Source organism: Penicillium concentricum (genome assembly GCF_028827145.1).
Source record: "Penicillium concentricum strain IBT 3081 chromosome Unknown utg000002l_segment0_segment0, whole genome shotgun sequence".
Lineage (NCBI taxonomy): Eukaryota > Fungi > Ascomycota > Eurotiomycetes > Eurotiales > Aspergillaceae > Penicillium > Penicillium concentricum.
Window position 1 is genome coordinate 2,765,091 of NW_026622755.1, and position 12,852 is coordinate 2,777,942.

The following is a 12,852-nucleotide window of genomic DNA, read 5'->3' on the forward strand; positions in this document are numbered from 1 at the left end:
GTCACCAGGTCATCGGCCTGCTTAGGCTTCTCCCCGGCTTCGGCTCCGGTGAGAGAGAAAAAAGCAACCTAGCTCGGTGTGTGCTTGGCTTGTGTGGCTGCAGGGTGAGACCGCCTCGCGTGGGTCGTGTGCTAAATATTGTTTCAATTATTTGTTTGTCTCTCTGGTCAGCAGCTAATGCATTGATGGTGTGTTTTCCTTGGCAGTCTTATGATGGGGTGATCTACACCAGATGACCTCAAATGCTATATTTCATCTGTATTTCTACTCTGATACCCATGCTAGCATCGGGCAGCACCGGGGAGTCCGGCGTTGCATTATGCTAATATGAATCTAATTTTCTATTTTTTTTTTCTGGATGACATTCAAGATTCTATTTACACTTGCATAAAAGTGAAACGCTCATTGGATTTGAAAACGTAACCAGGTCAGCCCATCTCCTCCACCCTAACGCAGTCAAGCAAATCCAAGCATATCAGCAGATCCACCCAACCACATCCCACGCACGCTCCTATCTCCTCTTTGCGCCGACCAAGAATCTACGAATCAGATAATACCCATTACATCCGAAGAGCCGCCTCAGGCAAGAGTAGGGCCAAAAGTCAAACCACGCCGATATGCAGTCTCACGCAAGGGAGAGGAGGTCGGAGCAAAAGGCCCTGCCCAGAATCTCTTTGCTTTTTTTTGGTTATCCAAGAAGAGATGACATCAGTACATATATTGGTCTGGCCAACCAAAGCAGCAGATCATAGTTCACTCCCGTTTTGCAGCCGCTTTAGGCGCCTTCGCATAGCCAAAAATGCCCAAGAAATAAGCGATCCTATTGACGAACAAGAACGTCGTGATCCCGATATTACCCCAGGTCAAAGCGTTCCATGCCGCAACGTCTGCAAACGCGTCCCAGCCCATCGCTAAGTATGTGGCGTAGACATGGCCTATATCGGCGATGGCCAGCCCGACTAGGTAATTGCGTAGTACTCTTGGCTCGGTTGTGGCGTGACAAACTCCTACGCCGACTAGGAAGAGGAGTGAGTAGACATTGCCGAGTTGGTAGGCGAGCGCGACGCTGCTAGGGTGCAGCGTGGCTGGGGCTGCGATGTTGGGTGTTTGCCCGGCGATAAAGCCTTGGAGGTTGTAGAGGGGGTATGCACTGCCAAGGGCTCTGCATTCAGGATAGTAGGATCAGATAGTATTCTTGCATGGGTGGGGGAAAGGGTTGGGCTGATCGTACAGTGAGATCGGCTCAAGGACGCCAAAGAGGATGTGTGGCCATGTTGGGAAAATGGTGGGCATTTTGGGGACCTGGTGGCGTTCAGCGTTATTCTTTGTTTATGTCTTCTCAATTGTTGTGCTTTGGCCCTGACTGTAATTCAGTCGGAGCGGTCTGCAAAACAAAGCTCCTAGTGCGGAGTAGCTTTACCTCCGCGGAGAGGAAGGCAACTCACGTTCTAGCGGACCACGACAAATATCAAGTCTAGAATTTCAAATGTATGATAGAATCTGACCAGACCAATGAGTGAATATCTAAAGGGAGGTCCTTTTGAAATGGAAGGGGGATCTCGACAGAATGCCAGCTGACGTAGACACCCCCCGGAGGCCCGCTTTACTGACACCCGTCACCGCCCGTGGCCGTTATCGTATGGATCTTATCAGAGCTTCATCTGTCCCTATGAATGAAATGTGTCAGGGACATCCAGGATGCAATCTGTGTGATAGCTGGTCGAAATGGAATCTAGTGCCTTACGGCCTCTCGATGAATCACTACTCCGCGAACTCCCTCAACTCTCTCTCCGTATCGCCCCTCTACGAGAACCAGTATCCTCACGAACCCTAAGCGTCCCATCACCCCTCGAACCCAATGCCAGTGGGGCACGGGACTCGAATAATATCTCCAATTCAAACAGCAATAGTGGAAAGATCCCTGCAAATGCAAAAGCAGGCCTACCGACAGTTACGGAATTTTTGAACGCTGCGCGTATCAGGAAAACCGAACTCTCAGCAGACTCGCAGTCAAATGTGGAACGTCCTCCGAGGCCGATACTTCCGGCTTTTGTGAATCTGCGTGCCTTGGAAAAGTTCCCATTCTCGTCATCCTTCGATGATGACGCCCTCCAAGGGCCCCGCAAGCGTCGACGCCGAGACCCCCAGGCTGATTCATTCAGCGAGCATCTACAGTTGCCTATCCCCCAGGCTCAGAAGGAGCAGCGCCCTCCTCCATTTGGGCCATTTGCTATTCTGAATGGATTGAATGAACCTCCGCCTAATGCTGCCCTTCTTCCACCCATTGAAGCCGGGTCTAATATCTCCCAGCTTTTGACTAAGCCCTCCGGGGGCGATGGTGCTGCCGACGCTGGGACGTTAGTTTCGGCTCACGTCGCGATCTCAGATGGGCAGCCTGCGGAAAGACGAGATGCTAGACTTGAAGAAATTGTCAGAACGTCTCTCAATGGGGATGAAGACAATGACAATAATGATAATAATGAAAACGTTGAAAGTACTAACCCAGTGGATCCTGATGAGATTGTCCTAGCTGTTCGTGAAGCAGAAATATCTAAGACCAGCAAGGAATTGCCACTTACTCCTGGAGAAGATGCGCCATTGTCTCCCAAATCCCGCGGCCGGTCTCGTAAGAACTTGAGGAAGTGGTCCGAAGAAGAGACGACTACTTTACTTCGAGGTGTGGTCAAATGTGGGATTGGCAACTGGACTGCTATTCTTGCTCAGCCGGAACTGGAGTTTAATCAGCGAACGGCCTCAAATTTGAAAGACAGGTATGCTCGGTTCTTGGCCAACTGTATAGTCTTATGCTAAAGTTTCGCCATGCTGAAGATTCCGGGTCTTATGTCCATGGGCGTACCGGTAAGCAATGCGAATCTTACCCTCTGAATTAATTCAATCAGAATCGCTAATTTTACCACAGCGCATCCGATCCCAACGAAGCTGCGAAACAACTACATGACACTCTCGCTAACGCCCTACTCAAAGCCAAATCAGATGGCTCTGACGAAACACCTGGCAAAATCCACCTCTCCCATCTAGGGCCCTCCAGTCAAGGCTCCGAGCCAAAATCTGGAGCAGGAACTCCGGCTTGCAATCCACACAAACCTTCTATCTCGAGTACCGTATCATCCACGCCCGACACAGATCCCGGTAGTAGTAGCATTGCCCAATCACAGTCGCCCTCATCAGGAAATAGCACACCCGCTCTCTCAAGCAAGTCCCGCACAACCCTCGCATATCTTGGAATCCCCGAACCACACGTCGCAAAATCCAAACGTCGCTCTCGACGACCCTTCACAACCGCCGAAGACGAAGCCCTCTTAAAAGGCTACGCAGTACACGGCTTCCAATGGACCCTAATCCAACAAGATGCGCGATTGAACCTAAGCCACCGCAAAGCGACAGACCTGCGCGACCGCTTCAGAACCAAGTTCCCACACGCCTATCGCGACGGCGGTTCTGTGAGCGGCAAAGCCCTCACCAACCAAAACCAGGCCCAGGAGTCGGCTGCAGGCGCGTCGACACCCCGGCCCCATCCTGTCAACACCGAACAATCTCCAAGCAAGGCTTATGCCATGACTCCAACTCCAACTCCGACTACCACTCCCCGTAACTCGGTGTCGAGGAGTCGTCATGCTGCTACCCCTTCGCAGTCCAATCTCGCACAGATTGATCCTGCGCTCTTGCCTCCGCCTCCACAGGGATTTTTGGAGCACTCGATGTATCTTCCTCCTGCTGCTGCCGGCGTGCTTTCATTCTCTTTGGATGATGGCTCTGGTGCGGTTGCTTCTTCTGCGGTGGAGACACCGTGGGAAGATAATACCCTTGCTCCTATGATTTGGGATGAGTTGACCTAATCAGGGACAAGCTTTGGATGTGCTATGTTGCCAACGCATGTCATGAATTTTTGGATTTCTTTTGGTGTTTTTCTTTTCTCATTTCATTTTCATTTTCTTTTCTTTTTGCTTTGCATTTTTGGTGATCTGTGGAGCATTACTACATCGCCTTTTATCTTTTGGTCTTTTTCATTGTTGATCTATATCCCGCAGTACACGATGGTTTTTGCTACAATTTCTATTCAATAAAAGTTTTCTTTTCGCAGTTTAATATCATTATAATCAGATTGACAAGGAGAAAGAGATACAACAAGTCTGGTCTTCTCATTGTGCATAAAGATAGCACCATGGAAGATGAGACCAAAATGAAATAGAAACGATAAATATGTGGCAGAAGAAAAACCAGGGAAAAGCGCCTGTTCAATTAAGATAACAAAGAAACCCTGTACTTGCTTGTATTTGCATTTGATTGGGAAGAAAGAAGCGGTAAATTCGGATATCAAACGAGCATAAAAAAATTCAAGTAATGATCGTTACATAGCATACACTGCGGGTACCCATTTTCAATCGCGAAAGATGTCTGCCGTGGAAAGGATATGAGAGTGAGAGAGCGGGAGAAGAAGGGATGGAGAGATGGAGATGAATGTGAGAAATGAGGTCCTAAGAGGCCGAATGCAAAGCCCAGCCAATCCCGATTGATGAGGCATGCTTCTCGTTAATGAATTAATGGTGAAGGCAATAGCCATCTACCACGCATTGCGGTCCCAGTTGGGATCTAAAAAATGAGCATTAGCGTATATTCAACAATACATATCCGCACAAGTGACTAGAATAACCCACCTTGTATGTAGCTGGCAAGCACCTTACTCCCCGTCTGCAGAAGAGGGTGTCCGGCGACGATCTGAAGGAAGCGCTGCAGACCCTCGCGGCGGTGCTCGATGACATCGTCGCTGAAGCGATTGGTGAATACCTTCCCGGGGAGCGGGGGTATCGTGACGCGCGTGCTCTCGCGCTCCAGGATATCGCGGAAATACTCGAAATCGGAGTACCGACGGCGCACGACGGAGTGTTTCAATTTGAAGGCGGGGATGTTGGTCCGGCACACAATCTCGTACGACGTGTACATATTGCGAGATGTGCCATGGGTTTGCGGGTTACGGACCTATTGCGGTTGTTAGTTTGGGGTGTTCTTTGGGGTATTTATATTTGGTGCCCGATGGGGAGTGGTGACGCGGGTTTCGGGTGGGGATGTATGCTGATTAGGGGAGATAGATATGGGCACGAGACTCTGGGGTATTGGGGTAGGGGATTGATCCAGGTGTGGGTATTGCGCCTTGCGTATCAAGTAACTCACTTCTATCTCGAGGAAGTTCTCGGGAGGTCCGTAGATCTCCTCGAAGGACTGCTGTCGCGATTCTGGGACGGACTGCATCGTGGTGGGGTTGGGGTGGAGGGAAGAGGGAAAGGCGAGCGTCCTTTTGTATTGTGAATGCTTAAATATGTGGTTGACGTGGATTATTCAATTAGACAGCTTGTCTCACTCTAATTCCCTGAAACTGAACACCACAGAGATTCCAAGAAACCCGAGCCCGGGAAGCTGGAGAAGCATCTCTATCAGTGGAGACCGGGGAAATAATTGATCCGCCATTTTTGGCTTATCTTTCTGACAGCCGTTTTCTATAAGGCTGCTACATACTTCATAACTTTCTATGCACGGAATTTATTCTGAAGGTTTTAGCATAAATGCCACTTATCGTGGATATGTCATATATAGTATGATCGGTGATGATCGGTTTTTTCTTCTTTTCAAACGACCAAGAACAACTCAACTGTCAGTTCCTATCTATATAATTTGGTCGATTTGTACACTCAATGATCATTCCGCGCAATACGATGAGATCCTTGACCTGCTTGTGTGTCTTCTTTAGGATGTTATAGCTGCATACTTAACCCGTTCAAGGAAGTCCATTAAGCAAGCATATGTGAAGGAAGAATCTAGTGCTAATAGTAAGATTTACCTCTATGATAATAATGACGATGATATAGTGGATGCTACATAGCCGTTTTCTTTTTCTATTATATATAATATATGACATGGTGGCTTCTTTCGATTATTTTCTTGGTGTTCTTAATGGGGTTTGCATTTGCCTACCTTCACCTGACATCTCTACCTATGTAACCCTAATATCTGTACACATACGCTGTAGTAACATACATCTACTTCATATGATAACTCTCTGCAAGGAATCTATTAAGTTTCCAAAACAGAATGCCACTTGAAGCATATCGCTAAAATAAACAAGTTCTAAATATCACCAAAAACCGATATAAAAATGAAATTGAGAACAACACTGTCAACCAAGTCAACTTAATAATACATAAGTGTATAACTTGAGCGACTGTCTCTTTATGTTTAGATATCGGGAGGTGGCTTTGATCAATTATAACCGAGGGGCCTGAGCCAGAGTTTCTATCAGAACTATTCAAAGGGGTTGGGATGGTGCTTTCGCTCTCCAATATAGACATGTCTCCTGCATACCATGTATATGCAAAGGCCAGAGATGTATCTACCACAGGCTTCTGCTTTTCTGTATATAATGTGCCCTTGGTTCTTGAAGGGTAAATTGAGTGCTGTACTGGTAGGAAACGATGTGATTCAATCACACCAAAGTTACAAGGGTATAGCGGGTAAGACCAAGAAGGTGACACAACTGGAGGCAGATCTATAAATGTAAAGCTTGGTCTGGAAGGGGTAAGTTCTGCATTCAGTCAATGATGCGGCCTTATGCGCTGAAGATGCTTATTGGAGACATTCGGCAGTGTGCCGACTATACAGATTCATTATAATCTATAGACCTCTGTAGAGAATAGCCCTTTGCACTGGAGAGCAAATTCTATAAGAATATGATATATTGGGGTGAAGACGTTAGCAACAATGTTCATGATCGGCGATAAGCATCGGAGTTAACATGGCATGACATAACCCAAAACGACCTGGCGGTGACCGAGGTCCGGACTTATCAACTATGTATCGATAAGCACCGTATCCCCTCATCTGCCACATCCACACCAATACACCATGAGTTCAAGGGCACCTGATAATGGGAGAGAATCTCCAAGAGGCTCAGAAGGGACCTGGCACCCTGCCCGCGAATGGCTGGAAGAAGACGAGCTGGATACCGAATACCACACCGCGCTAGAGCCGCCGTCCAGGGACGATGCCGCACGGGGGGCCAACATATCCAATGAAGATCAGCAAATGGGTTTTGGGGTTGCAGATGGTAAGACTATAAACTAGGCTCTCAGATAGTATACAAATGGACTAACCACTTTGTTGTGATAGATAATTCCCACATCAGTATCGGAAATATTCAGATCGAGCTTACAGCGGACGATTCGGACGGGAGTGAGGACACAGACGATCTGAATGAGGGGCATACGCGCGGTACGCTGCGCTGGAAATTTCCAAAGGATTTCACTAAAATTGCTCATGAATTACAGTTCCAGCTTCCCGGTTATTCGAGTTGCTTGCATCCAGTGGTTTACAACATATCCTCCAAGCCAACGGCTGGCCGACCGCCATGGAAGAAGAACAAGAGCAGTTGGAGCATGAAGACGATGAGTTAAGCGACGAGGATTTCATGCCCATATTCCGAAATCGCCTCCGCGCCAGACGATCTGCAGAAAGAGTTACACTTCCACCGGTTCCTAACCCGGAGGGCAAGAAGTTGATGGGCGAAGGTCATTTCGGAACGGACCAATTCTACGGCGACCGTCTCAGACAGCGCAAGAGATTCTTAGCGACAAGCCTGATGTGGCGAGAACTAGGCATTGATACTGATGGAGTGCGGAAAAGAGCAGGCCAATCTATCTCCCAGGTAAGCTGAGTGTATAGTCCGCGCGTAGATGATTATAACGAACAAAACTAACGCATACGTTTGGCGCCTGCTAGGGCCTTATTCCAAGTTCGACTGCGGACAGGATTATTCACTATGACACGCGGAGTTATTCAGGCCAGTTCTCGGATGATGGGAATTTCTTTTTCTGCTGCGCACAAGACTTCAAGGTTCGGATGTACGATACATCCAATCCGTACGACTGGAAATATTACAAAACTGTCGATTATCCGTTCGGCCAATGGACTATCACTGATGCGACACTGAGCCCCGACAACCGCTTCCTTATCTACAGTTCAATACGAAGTCAAGCATACATGGCCACCACGGACCCAGAAGACGACTCAGATCCTACAGTTTTAGATATGTCTACTCCGCCGGGCCAAAGTAGAAGACGGGGCTGGGGTGGCTCACACTTTGGGGTATGTAAAGTGATCCTTTAATTGGCATTTCACTGACTAATTTGGTGTATTTCTAATAGATCTGGTCTCTCCGATTCTCTGGAGATGGACGTGAGGTTGTCGCCGGCACATCGGAAGATTCGGTCATCGTTTACGATCTGGAAACGCGACAGCCAGTTCTAAACCTACGGGATCGGCATCAACATCATGTCAATGCTGTTTGTTACGGCGACACATCATCACCACACATCCTGTACTCTGGATCAGATGACACGACAATTAGGGTTTGGGACCGACGGTCAATGGGCGATGGACGTGAAGCCGGTGCCTTCATGGGCCACACTGAGGGAGTGACTTACGTTGACAGCAAAGGTGATGGCCGATACGTCTTATCCAATAGCAAAGACCAAACGATGAAGCTTTGGGATTTGCGCAAGATGATGACATCTGCCGATATGGAAAACATCGATCCCGTCGACTACACAACCGGCTTCGATTACCGCTTCGAACAGTATCCTGACCAATACCGCAGAAATGCCAAGAATGACTGCTCTGTTGTTACGTACCGGGGCCACCGAGTCCTCAAAACCTTGATCCGCTGCCACTTCTCGCCACCGGGAAGCACGAACTCACGCTATGTATACAGTGGCAGTGAGGATGGTAAGGTTTATGTGTACAACTTGGATGCTACCCTAGCCGGCACTATTGATGTTGGCCAAGCGACACTCAATTCGCGACCGCGTGATCCAGATGCATATGCTACAGCGTATGAGATGAGTGGAGAGATGCTATGGAGGACTTGCGTTCGCGATGCAAGCTGGCATCCGAGTGCGCCAGTACTAGCAGGTAGGAACTATATCCCGGAGTATTGGTTTCAGTAAGCATTGCTAATCCTGTGTTCAGCAACTTCTTGGAATGGCTGGGGCTTGTCTACTGGCACCTGTACTGTGCATTCATGGAATGCCGGTGCCACTAAAGACGAGGGGGATCCACCGGTTGGTAAGAGTTATGATGATAGATTACGATACATCCCTGAGTTCGACGAATACCGCGAGAATGCACCACATGGTCGACCCCGGCGTCCACTGCGCAGTCGGCCGGTTCGCCGATGGGTTGGTGATCAGGAATCAGAGGATGCAGCATGGTAAGATGCCTGGGGGTCTTCATTAATGTACTTTTGCACAATACATACTTCCATAGTAGTCAATTTCTCTTGACATATTGCATTCGTCATTTCATCCCGTCTACCACTGTAGGTAGATATGACCTCGAGCTGTTCAGGAACCCAATAACGAGAAATTGGAGATGGGAATCAATGCTTGAAGGGTGTGAATTAAGTAAAACAAGGTCCCCTATTGGTACAGGATGCGAAAAACGGTGGTATCTCATAGATAGCGATCATGCTCTGCCTCCTATCGCTCGCCAAAAAAAGCGCCAAGTGGCTCGTGGGGATGGCCACGGAAATTCAAAACGTAAAAGGAAAAGTGGTTTGCAGTGTGGGAAGGCTCGTAGTCCAGGGTGGTTTGGGGGTTCCCCACGGGGTAGGTCGTGGCATTTAGTTGAGATGATAGAGCGGTGTCCTCTGGGGTTGCCTGTAATTCAGGACATCTTGCCCATGTGTCTTATCGTTCTTCGTCTCTTCCCGCCCGCAGAGGTTTCCCATTATCAACCTTCTCCCATCTCTCTCAACCTGTCAGATGGTTTGAGTGCCTCTTGACTTAGGCGCCACCAACCAGCACTTGGTTGACGGGAATGTGAACTATAACAAGCGGGTTAATACAAGCTATGCATCCTGCATGTGCGGATTTAGATCCGCATTCTGGAACACGTACTCAACTTGACGAAGTAGCCAATGGCTCCCTATCGGCGATGTCAGCTATACCGCCTTGAAATACAATCCAGGGGTCACCACAATGGTACAACACATACCATAACAAGGAAACCCATGCCAACAGCCTGGCTGATCTTGATGAATTCACGCTTGTCGGCTATTGGAAGGTCAGCGTGTCATGAACTCGCAATATGATTAGAATGACTGTCGATCGACATACGCTTGGTGCAGCGGCGCACGAATTGGGAACCCTCCCGGATGAAATCCTTAGGGATATCAGCAAGCTCTTGGAAAGTCTCAGACATGATTGCGAAGAAAAGCAGGGTAAATTTGGCAATAAAAGCTGAAGAAGATTGGGTCGCGAACAAGAAGAAGAACAGGTGGTTTCTCCGGAATGACTTGGCCTTTCTGGGGGACTGGATAATATTTGTTCCAGCTCCAGCTCCCCCAAGTCTGGCCCGCGATTACATCGCCATCGCCATCGTCTTCTTGTCCAGATATACTCAATCAAATCACTGGCGTCGAGAAGGAACTCACGAATTGACATATCTACTTTCGGCGTGCGCGTTATACCCCTCGCCGTCAACGCTTTCCATTAAAGCCCTTTCCCTTGTTTCACTCTCCTGTTCTCTAACCAAATCCCCTCTATCCACATCTTCGTTAAATCGTTGCCTGTCTGTGGCAACCTGCGCTTCATTTCTCTTCTCTAATTTGTATCCGATCATTCGCGGAACAACCCTGATTCCCATCTTCTGTACACCGCGTCTGCAGCTCGCGAAAGTCTTGTTCTACCGGAAGCGCTTCCTTCGCTTCGGATTGTACGTATTTTCTGGCCTCCTGTCTTCATGTCTGTCATTCCTATGTTACCCTTCGGGGGCTTTGGCCAATTTTCCGTTCGCTTTACCTGTGAGGACTTGTCCAACGAGCTGTTGGGAGCTATTACGGGAATCGCGCTACCCCTGCACTGATCGCGGCTTTTTATGTTTTTTTTTTCTCAATGCTAATTGGTGGCTTGTGTCTGCAGACATGCACTTTTCTTGACTTGCTCAGAAGCGGAAAGGACCAAGAAGAAGAAGAAGAAGAAGAAGGGCCTGTACTATCGAACTTCAGATATTCAGGCAATTTCAATACTTTCTTTGAGATTCAGTCCCCGGAAGAGGATACTAATTTAGTTCGAAATGGCTACCGACGACGATAACTTCGATATTGACATCTACGGTGACGGCACTTACAATGCCAATCTGGAGGATTCCGAGCTCGTTCTCGACGCGCCCGAGAATCAGCCTGATTCCAGCACCGGATCATCCAACACCGCCAAGCAGGAGACCACTGCTCCCACTCAGAACCAGCAGCAGAACAACAATGGAGCTCCATCGGCCCCTCAGCAGCAAACTCCCCACAGTCTGCCTGCCCCTCCCCAGGGAGTCAAGCGAAAGGAATACGAGGACCAATCGGTGGATCCCGATGCCACAACTGCGTTGCTGATCTCGGATCTATCCTGGTGGACAACCGACGATGACATTCGCGGCTGGGTCAACCAGGCCGGCGTTGAGGATCAGTTGAAGGATGTGACCTTCAGCGAGCATAAAGTCAATGGCAAGAGCAAGGGGTAAGGGAACATTTTATACTCAGGACGCGCGTAAACGCGCGTAAACATATCAAACATGTATACTAACATATTAAACCCCAATAGTCAAGCATTTGTCGAGTTCAGCACCGCACAGGCAGCGACCGCGACCAAGCACAGTATCGAAAGAAATGGTGGTCCCACGCGCAAACACACTGTGCACTACACCACCCCACACCAGAACCCGTTTAAGACTCTCCCCAAGGATACACCGATGCGCAATGCTGGCGGTCGCGGTGGCGGCGCAGCCCACAACCCTGGCAGCAACCCCAACTACGGCATGAACAACCACACTGGTGGCGGATTCCGCGGCCGCGGCGGCTTCAACAACCGCGGCATGGGTGGGAACATGAACAACAACTTTAACAACCGCGGTAACTTCAACCCCATGGGTGGATTCCAAGGTGGTGGCGCGCCCAACCCCATGATGGGTGGCTTCCAGGGCGCCCCGATGGGCGGCATGCAGAACTACGGGTTCAACAACCGCGGCAACATGATGGGTGGTGGCATGCGTGGTGGAGCTGGTATGCGCGGCGGTCGTGGTGGAAACGCTATGGGCGGTGGCCCCAACATGATGGGTATGCCAACTATGACTCCCCCCATGGGTGGCATGGGCATGAACCCGATGGCTGGTATGAACCCCATGATGGGCGGCGGCATGGCAGGTGGTATGGGAGGCAACATGCCGATGCAAGGTAAGTGATTCCGATATACTGACCATTCTTTCGGTTCTATCCTGACTTTTTCTAGGGCAACAAGGTTTCCAAGGCCCCAACCCCGGATTTAATCAGGGCTACTACAACCCTAACAACCCCAACAATCAGAACGCTGGTTCCGAAGGTGGTTCCTGGAACCCCCACGGTGCGAAGCGCAGCCGCCAAGACTAAGCAAACATTCGTTGCGTTTGGACCGCCGTATTAGGGTGTTTTTGCTTGGGAATTACGCGCGCGTCATTTGGCTCTAGTGGTAAATCCATAGAGTCTCTTGCTACGGATGATGGTCATCAGTGCGGATGAGCTTTCTTCAGATTGGAGAGGGAATTTCTCCCATATTCATTTATGGTTGCTTTCTCATGCTCAGGGAGGGAATTGCTGCCAAACTAGGAAGGTTGAGGTTTTCACGATATCATCTTACTAGTTCTGGTTCTAGCTAATTTTTCAATTTTTTTTTCTACGGTGTATTAGGATATCTCTTCTTTTTTTTATTCCATTTTCCATTTTCTAGATACAGAGTATGTACGTACATCCAAGTAATTAGTCAG

At 48.9% G+C, this 12,852-nt stretch overlaps 6 protein-coding genes across 6 annotated transcripts; 3 read left to right on the forward strand and 3 right to left on the reverse strand.

The window, feature by feature from the left end:
- Positions 1-753: 753 nt before the first annotated feature.
- On the reverse strand, positions 754-1,293 carry N7517_004638 (uncharacterized protein; the record flags this gene model as incomplete). Its single annotated transcript, XM_056722368.1, has 2 exons — positions 754-1,162; positions 1,232-1,293. The coding sequence occupies 2 exons, from the start codon at positions 1,291-1,293 to the stop codon at positions 754-756; spliced, it is 471 nt and encodes a 156-aa protein (XP_056578618.1).
- Positions 1,294-1,725: 432 nt separating this feature from the next.
- Positions 1,726-3,857, forward strand: N7517_004639 (telomere repeat binding factor family protein; the record flags this gene model as incomplete). Its single annotated transcript, XM_056722369.1, has 3 exons — positions 1,726-2,771; positions 2,830-2,859; positions 2,921-3,857. 3 exons carry the CDS (start codon positions 1,726-1,728, stop codon positions 3,855-3,857), a joined length of 2,013 nt encoding a protein of 670 aa, XP_056578619.1.
- Positions 3,858-4,582: 725 nt separating this feature from the next.
- Positions 4,583-5,268, reverse strand: N7517_004640 (sorting nexin-3; the record flags this gene model as incomplete). The annotated part of the gene is made up of 3 exons (XM_056722370.1): positions 4,583-4,611; positions 4,677-4,998; positions 5,191-5,268. 3 exons carry the CDS (start codon positions 5,266-5,268, stop codon positions 4,583-4,585), a joined length of 429 nt encoding a protein of 142 aa, XP_056578620.1.
- A 1,647-nt stretch (positions 5,269-6,915) lies between these two features.
- N7517_004641 (WD40 repeat domain-containing protein) lies at positions 6,916-9,281 on the forward strand (the record flags this gene model as incomplete). The annotated part of the gene is made up of 6 exons (XM_056722371.1): positions 6,916-7,117; positions 7,180-7,281; positions 7,338-7,714; positions 7,789-8,154; positions 8,214-8,979; positions 9,037-9,281. 6 exons carry the CDS (start codon positions 6,916-6,918, stop codon positions 9,279-9,281), a joined length of 2,058 nt encoding a protein of 685 aa, XP_056578621.1.
- Positions 9,282-9,851: 570 nt separating this feature from the next.
- N7517_004642 (translocon subunit SSS1) lies at positions 9,852-10,269 on the reverse strand (the record flags this gene model as incomplete). Its single annotated transcript, XM_056722372.1, has 4 exons — positions 9,852-9,892; positions 9,966-9,993; positions 10,063-10,121; positions 10,185-10,269. The coding sequence occupies 4 exons, from the start codon at positions 10,267-10,269 to the stop codon at positions 9,852-9,854; spliced, it is 213 nt and encodes a 70-aa protein (XP_056578622.1).
- Positions 10,270-11,142: 873 nt separating this feature from the next.
- Positions 11,143-12,478, forward strand: N7517_004643 (RNA-binding protein; the record flags this gene model as incomplete). Its single annotated transcript, XM_056722373.1, has 3 exons — positions 11,143-11,573; positions 11,658-12,286; positions 12,342-12,478. The coding sequence occupies 3 exons, from the start codon at positions 11,143-11,145 to the stop codon at positions 12,476-12,478; spliced, it is 1,197 nt and encodes a 398-aa protein (XP_056578623.1).
- Positions 12,479-12,852: the final 374 nt, after the last annotated feature.